Raw genomic sequence first — 21,890 nt, 5'->3', positions numbered from 1 at the left:
TTTGCCCCACTGTAATTTGTTTATAGGCTAGTGTCAGCTTTTTTCTTCTGGCAATTGCACATGCATTTCAGAAAACAAGTTTTGTCGGATTCATATGTGGAGACTATCATGCTGAACAAAAACTTGTTAGTATCATGAATGTGTGTTTGCAACAGAGCTTATTTCTGCCAAAATCCAATGGAAAAATCCCAATGCTTTTTGTGGAGGGACACCTAAGCGATGCCAACTTCGGCCTCCAAAAATATGTTATCACTGCCCCACTCTCTACATTACATTCTTTGTCATTGTAGTTGTAAAACAACCTGGCTGTCTCCAACCGATTCTTTTTTGGAAGCACAAATAGCATTCCACAACATTTTTGCCAGATAATATTTTGAAGATTCAGAAAGCTGGTTGTCAGAGCCTTTCACATTGTAAGTTAGAAGCTACAACCTTTTGTGTTTGTCTGCGACTTTTAGGTGTTTGTCTAAAATGCTCGACAGTGCAGTAACTTCTGTAAGAAGAGTAGGAACATTTCTGCCTTGTGGCCAATGTGGTGGCTGGTCTGCACTAAGCGTGGGATGGGTTTAAGTTTGACTGCATTATATTGTTCTGTTCTACTTCGCTTTTATACTTGCTGATTAACTACTATAGCTACTCAAATCTTCCTTTACCCCTTTAAATACGATCAAGAGTATTTCATTTTTTCCTTCGCTGGAACTAAGTAGAGTGGCAGAAGGGGATAGAGAACGATTAAGACTGTTCGGTTCAGAGGTTCTAACTCTCTTTTGTTTTTATTCATGCTCAGCCACAGTACAATTTTAATAACATAACATAATCGTGCCAAAATTACGTAAAACACTGAAAAATGTAACAAAGATAATTGATTTGATGCATCTTTTTATTAATGCAAGTATGTTGTGAGTGAAAGACAAAAGGAAAGACAGACGAAATACTGAGAGCCAGTGTCATGACAGTCCTCTGTAGATATCTGAAATGTAATGATGTCCGGTAGCTGTCATTGAATAAGATTTGGAAATGGCAGCTATTGTATCTTCTGCTACAACAACAGGGACCACCTGGTTCCAATGATCCTACAATTTTAAACTAACAAAAGAACAATTTCATTATAGAATTTGATGAATGTCCTGAGAGCGGAATTGCCCTCCGAATAAATTGGAAAATGCCTTCTATGATGTCCACTTCATTACCTGTTGAATCCAAGATACATGCCATAATCATTTCCGGGATATTTTTTTAATTCAGCATAAATGTAGAAATAATAGAACCATCCAGAATTTGAGCCTATACAGTATATTCTAGCAACTTAACTATCCTTCTGATTTTCAGCCAAAAACTTTACTTTTCAGATTCAACTGATATGGTATGCTCTTGACAACTTAACCTGAATATTATTGTTTCAGTATACAGTGACAGCACAATATATTTGTTTACCACATTATTGACATTCAGCATATCAAATGTGTATGTTCACAAACTCATAATCCAAGCTCCCTAGTTTAATATGGATAAAAATCATACGTTCATATTATATATGATATACTTCTGCTTTCTAGGGAAGGTGAGGAAATGTCTTAGGAAACAAAGAACGTACACACTTTGTTGTTCAGTATTTTGCACAAAATTGTATTTCACTTTATATTCAAAAGTTGAGTTATAATAGCAGGGATTGTTTTGTCCACTTTAAATAAGGTATATCGTTCCTCAGATGTCTTCTCTTTTTCTTGCACTCTTTAATTGACTAGAATGTTACAGTTTTATAAGTGCTTACAACTGTGTTATCTTTGTCTTCTCATTTTAGTCATGGACCACTGACATTGAGTGGTGTGCCTGAACAAGCTTCCAACAGACATCATCAATGAACTATGATACCGTGAGCATTTACATTTGAACTCCTACAACAATGTGGGAAACTAGATGAGACTAGGCTGCTCTTGAGAATATGTTCTCCAGGAATCGCTTCAATGGACAGCATGGAACAGGTGTTGCCCCTAAAGGAGGCACAAAGGCAAAAATCCATTCACCAAAAAAGAGGGCTCCAAACCCCAAGGTAGCACTAGTTATCCGGGGTAAAATACATCGTCTCTTGCAAGGTTCTGCCGACCATCATGTCCCAGATTCCGACCTTTATTATGGAGGTATTGAGGAAGAAGAGGGGGAAACACAGGAGGGCAGAAAGGAGCACAGAGGCAGATATTCAAAGGTTTGCCCGAGGGCTGAATCTTATCCTCCAAAATTGTCAAATGGTAAAGGACATGGAGTAGCAGTTGGCCCACCATGTGTAGGAGAGGTGGAGCTGAACAGAGAGGGATGTTTAAGAATACCTTGCACTCTGCAGCAAAAAAGCAGCAGATCCCCAGGAAATCGGAAACGAATCTCCTTTGAGGGTGAAATTCAAGCAGCTCCTGAGCACATGCATACATGTCCGCCCTACAGTTCAATACCTGACATGAATGGAACTAAATTTGCAGGAGCAGCCAGAATGGATTTTCCTTCACCCCGTATTCGGCCAAAGAGACCTTTTTCTACTGGTGACTGTGTGGACTACAACTTCAACAGAGCACTGCCAGGTACACTGCTGGAAGAGGACGAAGATAAAGAGGAGGAGTCAAGTGCTATCATTGAGCACATTCTTAAAGAGCTAAGGGGGATCAACAAGATCCAGGAGGAAATCTCTGACCTCCGGGATTATCTGACTTCAGTTAGAGGGTCAGTTGAGGAAGTTTCATCTTGTGTAGACGCTGTCTTGATGGAGATTGAAGGCATTCGTTCTAACAAGGCTGGTTCAGGGGTTCATGCAGGTACCTGGTCGGGGGTAGGGTGCAAAGATGGACCATCCACCCGAAGAAGGCCTGCCAGTGCTTATGGAAGTTTAGGGAGTGAAATGCCTAAGTCTACTTCAAATATATTCCCCCAGATTGGCAATGAGCGCCATAGCATCCATGGAGAATTACTGCTATCAAGGCCTGAAGAGTTTAGTGTGTCACCAATTGCTGAATCAGTGGATCAACATGATCTGGAAGAACCAGAAGATACCTCTGACCATAGCTCGGATATCCCAGTAGGTGCAATAGCAAGAAAGCTTAGCTTTGGCTACTTTGAAAGGCAGGATGTTCATGATTGTCAAAGTACCAGCTCCTTGTCTTCTGGTCATAGTGAGTCAGACTTAGAGAGACCATCCTGTAGTCATGATAGGAAACAGCAAAGAGTCAATGACAGCAAGGAACATTGGCCTAACAATGGACCACCACATGGTGCCTCTGGGGAATCCACGTGGCATAGGGAAACTGCTTACCGAAGAGACAGATGTCGAGATGACCATCAAGAGAGCCCTCTTTGCTGTGAAGAAGCCGGTAGCTGGGATCACTACAGAGGTGCAGGAGGATATGGTACATCCGGGCAGTGCTCTACAGCAGGCTCAGAACATCTCTCTCTCCGTTCTGGTAAACATTACAACTCACCTGCTAGTACTTCTACCAGGGATGAGTGGCGGTCGCGGAGGAGAAGGCCTCAAACCATTTCTGCGATTACTGTTCCAACAGAAACAGACCTTTTAAAGCCCACTGCAGGATATGAATGTCCTGCTGATTGTTCCTACCATGAAAGTTCTGGTTATCATTCAGTTGATGGGCATGAAGGAGAGGAGTTTGACTATGGGCAATTAAATGACCCAAACTATACAACAGACAGTCATGTAGGTATTTATGAGGAAACTTATTCAGCATACGAAGATTCTTCAGTTGTGACATGGACTGAGGCATCCTTATGTGCCACTGTAGCTGATGCGAATAGGGAATTTATTCAAGAAACTGGAGCCGACAACCAAAGTTTAGAAAACCAAGTTCCTTACTCTGGCAGTGCAGATGTTCAAGCTGGTGGTTTCAATGTCAAGCGCATAAGCCGAGCTGTGCTGGATTTTAGCTCTGTCTTGCGGGGAGCATTGCGCAAAGTTGAAGTACCTGGAGCCCAGAATGATGGAGAGGAACTAGACTTTGAAATATGTACCACTACTGACCTGCCTACAGCTGACGTACCTTTAGTCTATGAGGCACAATTCAAACAAACATGCAATGAAACCTTGAAAGGTAATTTGGTTAATAGTTGTGCTGTTGGGGAATTGAGCAACTATAACACTCTAGACAAATCAGACATAGAAGCCAAGAACAGCCTTACAGACACCTGTCAACACCCTACTTTTTCGGACAAGATCCCTCCATTCCCAGTTAAACTTTCTGTATGCCCTGATGCATTTTCCAGTAGCACTTCAATACTGCCTCCACCTCATGGCCTTATAAAACAACCTGCCGAAGGTCCTGCAGATCAGACCGTTACAACCCAGCTATCACAATGCACAACTACAGAATCCCTCTCGGTCTCTTTTTCGGCTGATGAATCAGCGGCACTAGAGGAATCTGGAGTGCCAATGCCACAACATCCCGCCACAGACACTGTAGCCCCAGAAGGCAAAGCAGAAGGTGATGCAGCAGATGTGGAGATAAGCCAGATGGATGAGCGCAGGCTGAAGTGCCTGAGGACCTTCCAACAGATTCTCCGGGAGAAGAGGGAGACCCGGCGCAGCCTCGCCAGTATGACTATGTCCACCTTCTCTCAGGAGGAGTACGAACCAGGTAGTCTTTGGATGGATTTTAAGTTGGGCTCATCTTCTGTTTTACCACTTGCATTTTTTTTTCAGTAAATAAGCCATCTATAAGTTTAGGTTGGATAGGTACATTAACAGGACATCATTTTTCGTTTTTTGTATGACTTATTCCCATTATTCATGCTTTAAACATCCCTCAAGATAAAAAACATGATGTTCATTTTGTTATTTTAATGTATTTGAGTGACTCATGTTGAAATTATTATTTAACCTTTAGTGATCGTAGAAGTAGTGGCTTGTTTGATCATTTCCACCCCTGTTTTTCCTTATCAGAGCCTATAAATGTTGCAGAATCTCTTTGAACTGTATATAACCATCGGTATCCTGTTTGAGTAATAGGTTCACCCATCCTTTATGAATAAACTCCCGCACTTAAAGTCCCTTAGCTATTTACTGCACCAAATGGTCTCTGCTGATACTATAATTTCCTCCCCTCTTGGGACTAATGTATCACCTGCCACTCACTGGTCCCTTATTCTTCTTAGAGGCGCCAGCAGTAGCCATTTGCTGAATTAGAAAACATCAATTATCTCCTTGGAAAGCTCACATGACATGAAGGACGAAGGAGAAAGGATATATTAAGGGTCATTTTCATGATAAACTATACATGTTAATGAAATATTTATGACTTTAAACCCCCTTCTATCTGTAAACTCAGAGGCACAGCTGCTTTAACCATTACCAGCACATTTTTATCATAATGAATCATACAGATTGTCTGGTTATTTCAGCATGCTGTCAAACTGTTTCATGATTGTTTTTCTTTTTCTGTCCGATCTTTGTTTTCTTTCTTGTTCTGTTTTACAGATGGAAGTCAAGATGGAGATCAGGTTAACTTTTTTGTGGTTTCTCTCACTTTAACAATTTTTACATTACATCATAAAGAACGTTGTTCGTCATGTTCAATTCTCTTTATATTTTGGACATTTTCTCTTGTCGGTGTCTCTTGGTTTAATCTGTTTTTGATTTGATTTAATTGCTTTCTGTCAGCTCCTGGTAAATGCTCATTTAATTGTGAAAATACCATTTTAAAGCTAATGACATAGATTTAGGTTTAACAAGGCACCCTCAATACATCTGTGTACTGTTGAGTCAATCTTCTTCCTGTCATAAACATAAACAAGCCATACAGGAAAAGGTTAACATTGTTGATGAAAAATAATATTTATGTCGCTGTGGTATTTTCTTTACTAGCTGTCTGACCAGAGAAAAATATCTGCTAGGAGCCCAAAGTCAATATTCAGTGTGCTTTTACTGGGAGCATGTGTTGTTTGCTAGGGGTTTACTTTACAAGGTGAAGCCAGATTTATGATGTTCATTTATGTATGGGGAGGGACAATATGATTGATTTAAAAGACCTTGTCGGCATGTCATACGGAAACTCAACCAACCCAATGCAGTCCCAGTGTTTCTCTCCTGTTGTTTTTTCATCTCACTTTCTCATTTCTCCTGTTCTTGTGCATGCTCCAGTGATTTGATCATGAAATTATCCAAATCAATAAAGGTAGTCAGCCTTCAAATGGCTAAATCAGTGACCTTTGACACTATATTTCAGAGTCGAGATCAAGATGGTGACCCCAACAAGCACGCATGGGCCAAGCCAGGGTCAGTAAAAATGTTTTTGTCATCTACTGTATTTATGTGTCTGAAAAAGATAACTTTATAACGTGATTCAGTGTTTGCAACCCTTCTTCATTTAAATTTTGATCAGTGTATTTTGGTGCGTTTTTGTGTGTGTGTTCAGGGGAAACACACCTTTTGGCATCGACAGCATGCCAGACCTACGCAAGAGGAGGCCCATTCCCCTTGTCAGTGAACTGGTGAGTACATATCACTTAATATCTGTGTAGAGATGTTTTTGATAAATGACAACAAATTATAAACATTTTTAAATGAGAGAAAAAAAAACATTACAAGCAAGTAAGTTAAACCCTAAATAAAAATGAGGATCATTTTGTGATTGTATTTGAATAATTTTGTCCTATGAATTAACACATTGTACATTTAAATGTGAAGATGGAATCACTGGTGTACAAAATGAATGATAAGTCTAAACATTTTAATGAGATTAGTTTAATGTGTTAGCATAACCATAAATATTTTGAAGTCACTAATTACTGACATACTTCACCTACACACCCTGAAAATCTTAGAAACAGGACCACATTAAGTCATTATATTTATGTGCTGTTTATATAAAAAATGTGTCATGTGCCACAACATTTCTGCAGCTTCAGAAACAATGCAAATATCAAAACACAAATGTGCCAGCACATGAAGAAAAATGTTCACCAACTTGACGAGACATCTGCAGCATTTAGAAAACCTTCACCAACTTGCGCAGTGTTTAATAAAAGTAATCAACAAAACGCTGCAAACTCAAAAAGCTGCAAATAAAAAAACGCTGCCATAGTAACGGGGACTCTGCTTGCATTTATATTATTTTACTTTCTTTTTTGTTTCATAAAATGGTAACAAACTGTTCATGTGTTGGTTCGTTATGCTGCAGGATTGATTGTGTTCCTTGTTAGTTTTTGTTTCTCCTTGCAACTTTTTTATTTCAGCTTTAATTGCCTGTTAACTTTTGCCTCAGCATTCGAAGTAGCAGAGAAAAGTGATTTACAGTGTTTACAAGGCGGCTGAATCACACCAGAGTCTGAAAATATTACAGTCAGCTAATTTGATTCTTCAGAAATGATTGCTTGTAGTCTCCATAGAAGTTACACGTTTGAAAAAGGAGCATTTCCACTGAAGCACCCACTGTGTAATTTGTTTGCAGGCGCTGAATAGCAGGATTCAAGTTGAACGTGGCTGATCCTCTCACAGGGGAACTTGTTTGTTTGTCTCTAACCTTTTCTTTCTTCTTGTTTTCTTTCCTCTCACATGTTGCCTCCCTCCACCCGCTGGCCCCAGGCTATGGTGAGTAAAGTGAGATTTCAGCTGCTGTGTTTCAAAATGTATTTGTTGCAAAGTCTCTAAGGGTCCTGATCGTAGAAAAGGATTTGATTTGCACTGTTTGGGGTTTTCTTATGTCCTATGTACGAACACACTTTCATAGAAATATAAGTCATTGCTCAGCCATATTTCAAAAATATTCTGACAAACACAAGAGAAATCAATTCCTTGTTGTGAGTGCTTTCAGCTTTCCCTCAGTCAATTGATGCTCAGGGAGGCTTTTTCTCTGATGGGTGTTTTAGCCTTTATTTAACAGGTTTGTCTTGCTGTGTTTCAGTGTGTAAACAGCTCTATTTTCTAAAATACACACCTGCCTCTCTTAACAAAATAGCAGTTACAAATGTTATGGTAAATTGTCTCGCATTGACTTTGAAGTACTTAAAGGGAGGCAGAGGTGTTCCTCCTTGGCTGCATTCGGCTGTCTGAGTGGTTAGAGCTTGGGATATTCAGTCTATGAGATCTAAAAGGCTTGATTCATCTGATTAAAGAAACTTCTTCCTGTTTTATTTACGCAAGTCCATCAGAGGAAAGGCCACACTCAGCAAGAGACTCAGGAAAAAGAGGTGCCGTTCAATACATAAACTTAACCAAACAATGAAAAGTAAGAAGAATCGCAGATAAGAGAAATGAAACAACACAACGTTGTGCAGAGGAAATGCGGCCAAATTGGAGATAAAAGCAAGAAATAACTTTAAAAAGAAGAAGACTTGGCAATAATAACATAAAATCTCAGCATTGAGGAAATACAAAGCAACAAAATCTACAATATGGTTTGGGTTTTGTGATAGCAGTCAAAATGCCTTACATACAGTAAATTGAACGACAGTAGACTGGACTTATTTTTGACATTTCTCATTTTCAAGGCATGAATTTTGTAGGGTAAAACGTTGAGTGGTAGCAAACAGATTCACTGTGGATATTGATGTCTGTTCACCACATGACTTGTGTATTTATCATTGTTTTACTGGCGTTTGATGTTTTTGCTTTGTTTGACAATGCAGTTGTGATAAAATATGGGCCTAAAATGGTAAAACAGACACTTTTTTACATTTGCTATGAATCCACAAGCTACTGACTCCTAATCTAAAGGTTAGGGAAAAAGCTAGTGTCGGGATTGATCAAGTCATTCTGCAGCAGCATCCGGATCTCTTTTAATAAAACCACAGTATATTATTTTCGCCTACCAGCAATGTCACTGGAAGGACGTAACAAGTAAGACGTTTAATGTCCTTCAGTTCCAATATCGACCATGGCTTAGACCAACCTAGAAACAATAATAATAATATATTGTATTTGTATAGCACACTTTAAAAACAGCGTTTTCTCAAGGTGCTTACACAAGCCCCCTGCCCAGGTGCCTTCGTCCACCTGTGTCCTGGTCCTAAACCCATATTCAAGCAGTAGGAGCAGCTAGCTCTGGCGGTTACCTCAAATAGTTATGCCTCACCATGAGCTTGGCGAATGGTTGAACAGCATCTGAAAATCCCTCATCCCACACCCTCGGATGTTAGTATTAAGGGGGTGTGACTGTAACTTTCCAAACCTTAGTAATGTTAGCCACACACCTTCCACTTCATTAGTAAGGTGTGTGGCTAGAAAGGAGCCATGGTTGCCCACCATGCTCTCTTTTTTTTCCATCTTTGCACAACTGTGTGCCATTATCCCTATAATTAAACAATTTCTCGTGGTTCACTCGTTTCTACAATTTGCAGGATAACAATAAATCAAATAATACTAAAATGTACACACCAACATCAACTCAATGCACTTCATCATAATGCAGGTTCTCAAAGTGAAGCGATGTGTAGTGAGCTGATGGATTTCTGTAGCAGATCCATGTCAGTAATCACTTTAATGCAATGATAACTGACAGCATGCAGTGTGAGATGCTGTGAGCAGAGCTACTCGGGGTTAAAAAAAAAAGGGTTTACTTCTAATTTAGGGACAATTCCCAGGTGTATCCCAGCTTTGAAGTTCTGCTGTGGGATGAAAAATGCATTTGAACTTCAGTATTTAGTTTATGCTGGAGCAGATCAAAGGCTCTCCAAAGTATACAGCTACAGCACTTTGGCAATCCTCTCCACTTCCACACAGAGCAGAACACGAAAGGAAAACTGAAATGGGTCCAGGGTGCAATGTGTTTATATATGTTTGTTGTAAATGCGCAAATGTTATGTTACACGTCCATTTGTCAGGATTACATTACTTGAAAGAAGAAAATACTGTGACTTGACAGTTTTCACTACAGAGCCAAACATCAAGCATGTGCAACAACACAAGAAATAAAAAAGATAATCTAAAATTACAAATCCGGTTCTCTGCCTGCTTGGCCAGCTAAGGTTCAGACATGAGCTCCCTATCAGCATTCCCCCTAACCTGGGCTTGAAAACCTCCTCCTCTCCAGGTTCCAAAGCTATCCTTGTGCTCCGAGCTACCATTCCTAGCAGCATATTTCCCACAAAACTATTCCTTTAATGCATGAAATCACTCTTTAGTTTTGCTCACTTCAATACTAAAACACTTCAATACAAAACCATCCTTCATTCCAATCAATTCAATTAGGAAAAATACTTAAACATCGTAATATAAAGTAGTAAGTGTTTGTCCCCAATGATGGAGTCAGGAATGTGTGACATGTTTCCAAAGCTGTGTCGAAGAGGGAAAAAAAGTATGTGCTTTTAACTTTGAAGGTTTCCACAAGCAAAACATCACAGAGAGAACTGATTTCCTGGTTTGTGTTCAAGTGTTGTATTTGGCTCTTTCTTTTCTTTGTTACCTGGTTTGTTTGTTGCTTAGTTTTCCTCTGTGGCTGTTTTTCACTAATGCTTTTTGTGGGTTTTTTTTGTCCTGTCTCTTGCTTCTAGTCTATGATACAATCCAGGAAAGCTGGACTCGCCCACACACTGGCCACACGGACGTCCTTGAAAGACGAAGAGCTTGTGAGTGGCAAAATTCATATCTCTCACACACACACACATACACACACACACACACACACACACACACACACACACACACACACACACACACACACACACACACACACACACACACACACACACACACACACACACACACACACACACACACACACACAGCCTATCCTGAAGTTATAATTGTATAGTAACCTACAGAAAGACCTGCTGTCACCACAATGCCAACTACTCATAAATACAAGCCTTTGCATAAATTCACCTCCACACACTTTTCAAGTCTTTGCAAACTCTACTCTGTAAAATGCATCCATCATGCACTAGCCATATTATCCATTAAATGGATTTTCACATATAAATGAATTGATTGCAAATTTTAACATTACACCCATTTTACACATTAAAACACCCCTATTGCAGCACTGTTACACCAATATGACTCCTTTATGACAACCATGTTACACCATTATAGCACTCGTATTACAACTTAATTATACCCATGTTACCTTGTTATTTGACCCATATAAGACAGTTATAACAACAATATTAGACCAATGTAACACCCATTTTACATATATTATACACATGGACACAGCCTGTGAAATGACTCTATCCCCAACGACCCAGAAACCATTTAAGGGTTATAAAGCTGTTTGTTGAAAATCCCAAAGGTTAAAGGGTCTGAATTTTGCTCAGTCATCTTTAAGCAGCTTCAGGTTTTAATGGAGTCAGGATCAGCAATTCCTGACTTGATGATGCTTTCTATTAAAAAAAAATGTAATATCATTTTCTTTGTACCTTTTTTATAATGTAATCACTCTGCCAAGTGATTACATTATAATTGGTGAAACATTAATTATTGAAGTGAATAAACTAGGTCACTAAATGCAGCAGTAGAGAACATAGCCACTGTCAGGAAGGGGGGGGGGGGGGGGGGTGTGGGAGCGAAACACCCTCTGGAGGGAACTTTGGTATTTTATCCTTTGCAGCCCATTTACATGCACAAAAACCTATATGTCGTACAACAGGAACGGGTAAAACCCGTTAAAGTAAATCTGCTCTTGATATTTATAATAAGGCCTTGCTGTTTGATTGCAAGGTACATGATAATTATATTCATGGTTATTCAGATTTGACTATTTACTCTTCCTAAGTAGTGCATAAACTAACATGTACACAAAACATTAAAAAAACAGAACCCGCATATGTGCCTTGTAGGTTATTGACCTTCCCATATTGACAGATGGGTGTTACAGAATACAGGAAAAATATTAACAAATTCATAATGTTAGCAGTTCCATAATTAGATTCACTGACAGATGGAAACAGCATATGTACAGAAGTCTGCACAAAACATTTTGTTCCGGCTCATCAACACAGACACTGCAGATATTCTCTTGACAACCTGTGAGAGATATGAGTGAACGATGCTAAAGTAAAACGTTTTTGCCACTTTCATCCATATGTTTTAATTCACAATAGTAACATATAGCCATAGTGGAAATCTAATTATCTAAAGAGCATTAGTAATATAGGATGCTGAGTATGTGAGTATATCAAAGGTAATAGAATAAGGTAAAAGCACAGAAGGGAAAAAAGAAATTCAAAAGGCTAGAAGAATTGAATCAACGCAGATTTGTTCAATAAAACTCAAAGCAGTTAGAAGCAGATTGAGTGACTTTACAGACATAGATGAAAGAAGTAAAACCCATGGAAGATGTTTTTGTGTTTCTTGTTCCCTGCTCTTGAAACCACTGCCATTTCTTCTATAATGGGAAAACAATAATAAGGCATGACTCACATTTATATTATGTTTTTGCCAAATCAAGCTGGGCTTCTAGTCAAGGTGTCTTCTCATCTTGTGGAGATGTGTTAACCTCCTCCCACTCTCCTCCTACGCTGGCCAACAGCGGAACTAAATTATAAAATAAAAGCCAAGAAATATAGAAACACAAATTAGCAGTGTTTTAAATGGGCCCTATTATACTTTTGGGGGGTTATATAGGTTTTTGTGCATGTAAATGGTCTTCAAAGGCTAAAATCCCAAACGCTTACATTTAACTCCTTTGTTTACTTCCGTAACATAATGACAGCACGGTGTAACACTCATGCTTCTATTGGCTAGCACTCCAACACATTGTGCGTGAAAACATCTGTAAGCGGTTAACCAATCACAACCCAGCAGGCCAGCTAACCAATCAGAGCGGAATGGGCTCTGGTTTCAGACAGAGGGTGAAAAGAGGTGCTGCAGCACAGGCAGTATGAGAAAAATAAAGACCTTTTTGAACATTAAAGCATGGAGACATGTCCCAGTAGAGACACAGAATCTAAATATGAACTTGCAAATGGGCATGATATGTCCTAAAATAATTCTATAGCTATTAAATGATATTTTGTTTATGTAATTCTTTGCATTGCCATTGTTGTTTTCTCCTTCTTGTTATTTCTTCACCTATCTCTTGTGTTGGGTCCCCTGTCCTCTGCTCTGTCACTCTGTTGTGCTTTGTCTTATAAACAATGTCCTTATCCTTTTTCTCATGTCATCTCACACCTTCCTTTATCATTCTGTGGTTAATCTCTGTCCTTGGATAACTTCTCCCATGGCCTTTTCTCTAATCTGCGTTTTTTATTCACCTCTGTCTCACACCCTCTTTCTCTCTTTGATCCAACAGAAAAACCATGTGTACAAAAAGACCCTGCAGTCTTTGATCTACCCCATCTCCTGCACCACGCCACACAATTTCGAAGTCTGGACTGCAACTACACCCACCTACTGCTACGAGTGCGAGGGTCTGCTGTGGGGCATTGCCCGGCAGGGTATGCGCTGTGCAGAGTGCGGGGTCAAAGTGCACGAGAAATGCCAAGAGCTGCTGAACGCCGACTGTCTGCAGAGTGAGTAAATTTAGCAACGTTATTCCCCAGGGTTCTTGAGATTTCTGAAATGATGTGAACTTGGGGGGAAAAAACAAGGCGTTTAAGTTTCGCAAGAGCTTCAATTTGTGAAAGAGTAAAAATTAGAAAACGTTTTATTTTATATTGCGGTTAGTTACCATTAATTGTAACACAGCACGTAATTGTTATCACTAAAGCAGGTTCAAGTGCGATGCAACGGCCCAAGACATACCATAAGGACAAACACACTGCAGTTTCAAAAACGATGCAAATTAAAAAACACAAATATGCCAAAACACATTCAAATGAAGTAACATCTTCACTAACTTGACGGATCATGTCCAGCACTTAGTAAAAGCGGGTTCTGCTGTAAGCTAGCTAGCTAACAATGCTCACCTAGTCATTTCAAATAAACTGACAAAACACTGACATTTATGAAACAGGCTAACTTTGCCAGCTTCTCGCAGCGTTTGGTTATGCAGTGCTTTTAGTAAATGCTGCGCATGTTTCGTCCAGTTGTCAAAGAAGTTTCTTCATTTGCATCTGTTCTGGACCGTTGTAGTGCGTTCTCACCTGTCGACTGCCGTAGTGAAACGTACTTATTATCATTTTAAAATGTTCAGTGTTCTAACAGTAACCCAAGAAGAAAACTAAACCCTTTAGGGGAATTCGGTCTTGAAAGTATTTGATATTCAGTAAGTTGTGAGATACATTTAAAATGAAAAAGCATGTCTAAACAGTCCATATTTTTTAAGTGGTTACCATATAGAGATTCACCCTAGCTCTAAAGGTTCTTGTTTTCACTTTTATATATATGATTGCTACCTTTTGAAGTAAATGAGAGTTTGCTAAAAGTCAGAGCTTACGACGATTGAGTTGAGCACTGGAAAGTGTTGCTAAAGGATACATTCACTTTGTGCAGAAATGCTATGGGATAAGTGTGTGAACGGAATTGAGGTTGACAAAACAAACCTGAGGGGTGTTCGGAAACACCTTACTGATAACATAAAAGAAAAATCCTTCACTAAAACATCATTTGAACATGTTGCTTGTCGTTTTACTTTTTTCCACCATCCACCCTTCCCGTTCTGTTTCCTTCTTCCTTGTTTATCCTTCAGGGGCTGCTGAGAAGAGCTCCAAGACCGGGGCGGAGGACCGGACGCAGCACATCATCATGGCTATGAAGGACAGGATGAAAATCCGCGAGAGGAACAAACCGGAGATCTTTGATGAGATCCGAAGTGTGTTCAATATCTCCAAAACGATCCACGTCCAACACATGAAGAGCATCAAGCAGAGCGTCCTCGACGGCACCTCCAAGTGGTCGGCCAAGATCAGCATCAACAGTATGTCCAGTGGATTTTTTACTTTGAAGGGAGAAAGAATAATCACCTAGATACATCAGTAGGAAGTATTAACCATAAGTTTGAGATGGCAGAAAGCGCTGCAGCGGTCTCCATATTGTCCTTTTCTCTCTTTAATCTTATGGTTATTGAAAGACACAACACAAAGAGCATAAAAAGTACTCATTTCTAAGTACGGTTGAACCTCAACACTTTCATATAGATTCATTTCTTAATTGAGACCTTAAAAGTAATGCAGATGCCATCATCAAACAAGTGCAAAACACCACATGAAGCGTTTACAACCTGTCGTTCCTTTTCCTTCATCTTTATTCATCACAGCTAATGCACCTACTCCAGTTTGCCTGTAGCAACTGCACACTGTGTCTAAGTGTGTCCACACTTGTGCTGTGTGTATAGCGTATAACACTCATATCCCTGTGTGAAGTCGATCTGTAAAGTGAACTCAAGGTGATAGAGCCTTTGATACTCAGCTGTACCTGATGAAATAAGAATCATTTTTGTATAAAGTATTATGTCCATTAAGTAGAGCTAATTTAGGTCTGGCTAAATGCTACAAAACACTTCATAGATGATTCAAAGAAATGCTTCACAACCACAAGGAAACGTATATTTAATGCGAGGTGAAAAAGAGAGAAACATTGAATAAGCAGGCTTCGAAACACATATTTTGGGAACATTTTGAGCTGTATTGCAGTGTCAGAATGTTAGAAAAGGTATAGCTGATTGATTAATAAGTTAAAGTTGAGGTGCCCTCATGAAACCAGCACATTTAAGATGCTGTGAAAACAGACAGAGGCTTTCTCCAACCTAAATACCTAAAAAAGGAAACCATCCCACATTCCTGAAAGTTTTTCCTTTCACTTGACAGTCTGAACTTTGGATAAACTTCAACTGCTTATCCTTGCTTTACTCATTTGGAAAGGAAAGAGGTCATCGCCTTCCTTTCTTCTCCTTGCTAAACTTGACTGCTGCTGTTACCAAAGCAACCACACTCATCACCCCATATAGTGGCAGCAGTGTCGCCATGGCAGCCATTACACCTTGTCTCCCCCGATTACCGCTGATGATCTGCACCCAAGGACAGGCACCCAGATGATGCTTTGTTTCCAACTCATTCATAGAGTGAAACCAGAAATGAATCCTAATAAGGCCCCTTTAAGATTAAAAAGATTCAGAATTGTGGCTAAAGGCATCCGTCTTTGTTATACTAAAGGTTAGTTCAAGATTGTTTGTAAAGTTGTCTCTCCTCCAATGTTGTAAATACTTTAAATAAGTTGGATTTTTCTCTACAAAGTTTACCTAATTTATATTGCCTTCAAATATATCCAGAAGCTTTAGCTAATGTGCATGAAAACATAGTGGCGAGAAAACTAACAAACAATATTTTAAAGGGGTCATAAATCATTCAAGTTGTTTTTGTGCTTAATCCTCCCCCCTTTCTTTTATTTATTTTTTCATCATGTCCCCCATCTGAGACACGTACATTCAGACAGTTTTGATTTTGTTTAAACTTGATGCTGGACTGACAGGAGATGCTACAGAGAGCTCTTTGAAATCACAATTGATTTCAACACAAGGGAATATCTGAACCAATTAATATTCAAAACCCCTTTAAATTGCATCAGTCACTGTCACTGAATCTACTGATGTTGAACTCTTTAGGGGCCTATATGGTAAAAAGTTAGATAGTATATGATTACTATAAAAGTATCAGAAGTTAAAGGGGACATATCATGCTCATTTTCAGCTTCATATTTGTACTTTGTGTCTCTACTGGGACATGTCTCCATACTTTAATGTTCAAAAGCTCTTTATGTTTCTCATACTGCCTGTGCTGCAGCACCTCTTTTCACCCTCTGTCTGAAACCAGAGCCCAGTCTGCTCTGATTGGTTAGCCTGCTGTCTCTGTTTTGACTGGGCAACAGCCTAGACATGTCCTGCCCCTTAGTCTATCACGTGCAATGTGTTTGAGGGTTTGCCAATAGAAGCCGTTATATTATTGTTATATAGTGATGTCACTATGTTACAGAGCGAAACAAATGAATCCAATGGAGGCGTTTCAGGCAGTGTTTAGCCATTGCAGATTATTAACATGCACAAAAACGTATACAGTACAACACACTACAGGAAAGGGAAAACCACAAAAAGCATACTAGACTGTCTTTAAGAAATGCAAACAGCCTGTGATCAAAAACTGTGGCTTGAACAAGCTATTGTGATGTCACAACTATACATATATAGCTAGAAATGGCTGCTAAATTGCCCTTAGGTCCTAAAATAGGTTTTTGCATTTCAAACTACAGCTTTAAGCTAAGTGTATGAGTAGTAAATAATGTTAGCTCGCTGGCTGCAGATTGGACCCTGACCTGCCATGCGGAAGTATTGTGGCAATGTAAAACCCCTTTCAATGCTGCATCTATAAAAATATCTTTAAAAAAATATACTATATATATTTATCATAATAAGTAAGTGTGTGTATTTTAGATTAGGGTTCGGATGAATCCCTGACACTGACCAGATCGGGCCAGCTTCAATGGACGGCTTAATCGTAGCAGTCTCTGATGACCTCCTGTTACTTTACATAAAAAGAAATCCTCACTACTTCCACACATCTTCGTACACAGAATAAAATGATTAAAATAATAAATTGTATCTGCGCTGAAAAGAGGCAGTTGTTTTGGTTTTGGTTTTGGAGCAAATTTAAAACCCCTCTGTTGCCTGTTGACCTTCCACCATAAAGAAATGTCCCGGCTCATGAACCCGTACTTTCCATCAATCAAAACAGTTTTCTGTAGCTTGGAAGCGAGACAGTCGTTCTTTATCTTGACGTCGCATAAGCCAGAATGTTCCAGATTTGTTCTGGGATAATTTTTGTTGCAATACGCGAAATAAAATGCAAAAGTTTAGTTTAACATTCATCAACGTGGCATTTTGGCGTGTGTGATTCAGGTAAACTCTCTGTTGGGGCCAGATGTTTTTTCTTTGAGGCCACATCACTGCTTCTTGCCCTTTTTAAAATACTTAAATTACCTGTTGCGTCGAAAGCAAAACATCGGTGCACAGTTGTTTGAGTCATTTACTGAAAAATGTTGTTACCCAACATCTGCCTGTGAGTCATAAGTGTTACGAGGCTTTGCATAACTGTGTGGGTAATATCTTGTGTGTGTGTGTGTGTGTGTGTGTGTGTGTGTGTGTGTGTGTGTGTGTGTGTGTGTGTGTGTGTGTGTGTGTGTGTGTGTGTGTGTGTGTGTGTGTGTGTGTGTGTGTGTGAGTGAGACATTGGTGGTAACTAGTAGGTGTTTGTTGTTCTTATGCAAGTTACAGTCATTCACTTTCTGAATGTGTTTTATCAGTCGTCAGTGCGCAGGGTCTCCAGGCCAAGGACAGAACAGGCTCCAGTGACCCGTATGTCACCATCCAAGTTGGAAAGACCAAGAAGAGAACAAAGACCATCTACGGCAACCTGAACCCGGTCTGGGAGGAAAAATACAGCTTGTAAGTTCTACCTGGTTGTGAAGCTCAGCTGGAGCTCTCAGTCAACAAAAAAACTGACACAATCACTTTACAGGTTTCAGATCCTTAAACTTCATATGATAGTTCAGATGTTTTGATGTTGGGTTGTATGAAGTACTTAAAATTGTTTGTATACTACCTATAGTACATTGCAATTTTCACGCCCCAAGTTTGAGGAATTAAAGTGGAAATGCCAAACTGAAGCCATTAGTCATCTACCATTTCCAGCCGAGGAAACTTAATTCACACTATGGAGATGTCAAATTTACAAATAAGAAACTTCTTCAGAGCTTTTTGTGTGATTTTAAACACAAAATGTAAAAATTAAAACCTAAAACACTGGATTATTGCAAAAAAAACACATGTTTAAACGACTCCAACAGGAAGTTTAATTTTATTTCCATGTTTAATAGACTTAACATTGGTTAATAAGCAAAAATTCTGTGCACCGTGTGAGCAACATTTCTTCTGATATGTCCTGGCATCAGTAGATACACAATGCCCTCTTTATATAAACTTACTCCTGGCACCTGCAGCTGCATAACGCCTACACAAAATTATATTTCCCAGCCATCATTGGTCATAATCTTGGTTTTTTGAGTGGTTGACGTGCTTTTTTAAAAGAGTACCCTCCATGGAGTACATGTGCCAATTTTAGTACCTGTATCCACTTGTGAAAGATTTCCCTGGTATATTCAATGATCTGCAGCACTAACTGTACCAAATAAAAAAAATCCCACCCAAAAAAAATCCAGTATGTTATATTTAGAAAATGTTCTCTGCTTTATCTTGCCATCAGACAGCCCTTTCCTAACCCATGTAAAAAATGTATTATTTCAACATGTGATTTAAATTTGTTTTTACATTGAAATATATGGTGGTTAAAATGCTGTATACACAACATTTATTTGTGACATCCGAAAAACAAGAGGTTTTAGCCAAAACATCTAAAACAAATCATCAAATCAATCCTTACTAGGTATTACCACAGAATCATATTTTTGATATTTTTTACAAATGTTAATGTCACCCACCTGTCCTCTGTCTCCACAGCGAGTGCCACAACTCGTCAGACCGAATCAAGCTGCGGGTTTGGGACGAAGATGATGACATCAAGTCTCGAGTAAAGCAGCGCCTGAAGAGAGAGTCAGACGACTTCTTGGGCCAGAGCATCATCGAGGTGCGAACTCTGAGCGGAGAGATGGACGTCTGGTACAACTTAGGTATGTAGCCATTGGAACAACGTGAAAATGGGAGACGTGGTGTTTGTATGTGTTTCTGTGTTTGTATTGTAGACATACTTTAGGTGTCATTTATACTGGGGTAGCTTGCAACCCCCGCCTCCAATCTCCAGACTGGCTCAGTCAAATGAATGTACAGTAGAGGGGTAATAACTCTGGATTTGGCTTTTAGTGCATTTTACAACTATAGACCCTAATGATTTAAATAGGGCTATAACAGTAACCTCACTGATTTTCTATTGAGCTAAAAAAAAATATACATACGCATGTTTAAAGATGTTACTTTGCCAATGTAAGTCAATGGAAAAGATCTCTTTGGGCCCAAATTACGTCACAGACTAGAACTGGGGTGTAGTACCACTGTTTGGCCAGTACGGCCATCCCAAAAATCTGCTTCAACTGGCAGCGCACTTCCTGGGTGCTTGTTGACTACTGATTCAAATTGTCACTAAAACATGCATGAGACAATCAGTGTCAATATTTGACCATTGATTATCATAGGCCCAGTTTCGCTATTGTTGCTCTGCAAATATGACTTAAAGCTAACTGTCTGCTTTGTGACATTAAGAGCAGTTGTGCTCTAAGTTGTGTGTGTGATGCAGTTTGATCACTGCAGTCAACTGCTGTGCAACTTACGCTAAATGTTTTCCTTTATTGAATCTGCGGTTGTGGTTCTTTTTTGCAATCTATAGTGGATGTTTTTTAAAAGTCTGTAGTGGAAGAAGAAGCCCCTTTTTTTTATCCCCAAGGGGAAAATGATTATACACTCACCTGCACAGGAACTATGCAGTTATACACATTAGGTCTGAATACATATGCAAACAAACAGTATTACACAACATGTAACACATGGAGAGGTGTCAGCAGTTGGGGTTTCAGTGCCTTGCTCAAGGGCAGCTGGGCAGGCCCGTTGGTGAACTGGAACACCTCCAGCTACCAGTCTACATGGCACGACCCTTTGGTTACCAACCCCCATAGAAGTATAGGTTAAGTAATTTGATGGACCCTTCAGCAATTTTTTTCCTGGCCCCTTATTCAACCTTCTTACTGACGTTCTAACAAACCTTAGCCACAAAGCCTATAATTACAAATATTTGAAATAATGTTTTTTTTTTCATCTGAGCCTTTGTGTCCCTACCACTTTTCAACACAAATGTTTGTGTGTGTGTTTCTACACTTGCAGAAAAGCGGACAGACAAGTCGGCGGTGTCTGGCGCTATTCGTCTTCAGATCAGTGTTGAGATCGAGGGAGAGGAGAAAGTGGCACCCTATCATGTACAGTACACGTGCCTTCATGAGGTAACACACACACACAAGATTACACGCCCATGCACACTGATCCTTTAATGAAGTTCACAAAGAGATGGGCCCCTTGTTACTAGCACATCTAAATCAAGTATATCCTTATTAACAATTGTGATCTTTTCTAATTAACGAAAAAATAGTTATTTAAAAATTCTTAGGATTATACATTTATAAATGATATATTAGCATAAAATCAGCAGCAAATTCCCATATTTGAGAAAAAGAACCTGTGAATGATGCAATGAACAATATGTTACCAACATTGTGTAGATTATTTATCTGCAGATAATTTATGCTAATACAACAATATTTGACACATTGATTAAGTACTACATTTATAGTAACTTTACAATTGTTTAGAATTGTTTTGTTTAAATGAATGTAAAACCTTTTCAATTCCTTAAAATAGTTTTTTAGGCTTGTGAAATGAACAGACACTTAAAGGGGCCCTATTATGCTTTTTGGGGTTTTCCCTTCCCTGTAGTGTGTTATATGGGTTTTGGTGCATGTAAATGGTCTGCAAAGACTACAATCCCAAAGTTCCCTCCAGAGGGAGTTTCTGTCCCACACACTGGAGAAAAAAAAACGCTGCATGAAAGCGCTATGCCTGACATCACTATGAAACACTTGCATTTGTATTGTTTAGTGCTCCAACATTGTCCATATATCCTCTTGAAATTATGAAAAGTGAAAACATTTTTTTTTCTTTTTTCTAAACAACAAAACTAATAATCATTTCTGAACTGTGCAGATCTTTAACAGCATATATACTGTAAAGCCACACTGCTGATGTTGTCTTGTTCTCCCCAATTTTTTATCTGTAGAACATGTTCCACTTCTCCACGGACATAGAGGGGGGCGGCGTCGTGAAGATCCCAGTGGCTCACGGAGACGATGCGTGGAAGGTTTACTTTGATGAGTTGCAGCAGGAAATCGTGGACGAGTTCGCCATGCGCTATGGCATCGAATCCATATACCAGGCCATGACGTAAGCTGAGTGTTAAAACGTTTGTGCCTGTGTGGG

The 21,890-nt window shown here is 39.3% G+C and overlaps 1 protein-coding gene across 1 annotated transcript in view; it reads left to right on the top strand.

The window, feature by feature from the left end:
- The first annotated feature begins 3,239 nt into the window (after window positions 1–3,239).
- The window catches only part of LOC134873287 (protein unc-13 homolog B-like), a 74,221-nt gene continuing 55,570 nt past the window's right edge, over window positions 3,240–21,890 (top strand). Inside the window, exons 1-13 of the mRNA XM_063896774.1 lie at window positions 3,240–3,492; window positions 3,624–4,628; window positions 5,468–5,490; window positions 6,216–6,265; window positions 6,405–6,480; window positions 7,574–7,579; window positions 10,480–10,554; window positions 13,221–13,440; window positions 14,559–14,786; window positions 18,161–18,302; window positions 19,374–19,543; window positions 20,745–20,860; window positions 21,691–21,854. Coding sequence (XP_063752844.1) covers window positions 3,240–3,492; window positions 3,624–4,628; window positions 5,468–5,490; window positions 6,216–6,265; window positions 6,405–6,480; window positions 7,574–7,579; window positions 10,480–10,554; window positions 13,221–13,440; window positions 14,559–14,786; window positions 18,161–18,302; window positions 19,374–19,543; window positions 20,745–20,860; window positions 21,691–21,854 — 2,528 coding nt within the window. The remainder of the gene's footprint in view (window positions 3,493–3,623; window positions 4,629–5,467; window positions 5,491–6,215; window positions 6,266–6,404; window positions 6,481–7,573; window positions 7,580–10,479; window positions 10,555–13,220; window positions 13,441–14,558; window positions 14,787–18,160; window positions 18,303–19,373; window positions 19,544–20,744; window positions 20,861–21,690; window positions 21,855–21,890) is intronic.

Source organism: Eleginops maclovinus, chromosome 12, assembly GCF_036324505.1.
Source record: "Eleginops maclovinus isolate JMC-PN-2008 ecotype Puerto Natales chromosome 12, JC_Emac_rtc_rv5, whole genome shotgun sequence".
Lineage (NCBI taxonomy): Eukaryota > Metazoa > Chordata > Actinopteri > Perciformes > Eleginopidae > Eleginops > Eleginops maclovinus.
Note: the sequence above shows the minus strand (reverse complement) of the source record. Positions and strands in the feature narration are given on the sequence as shown.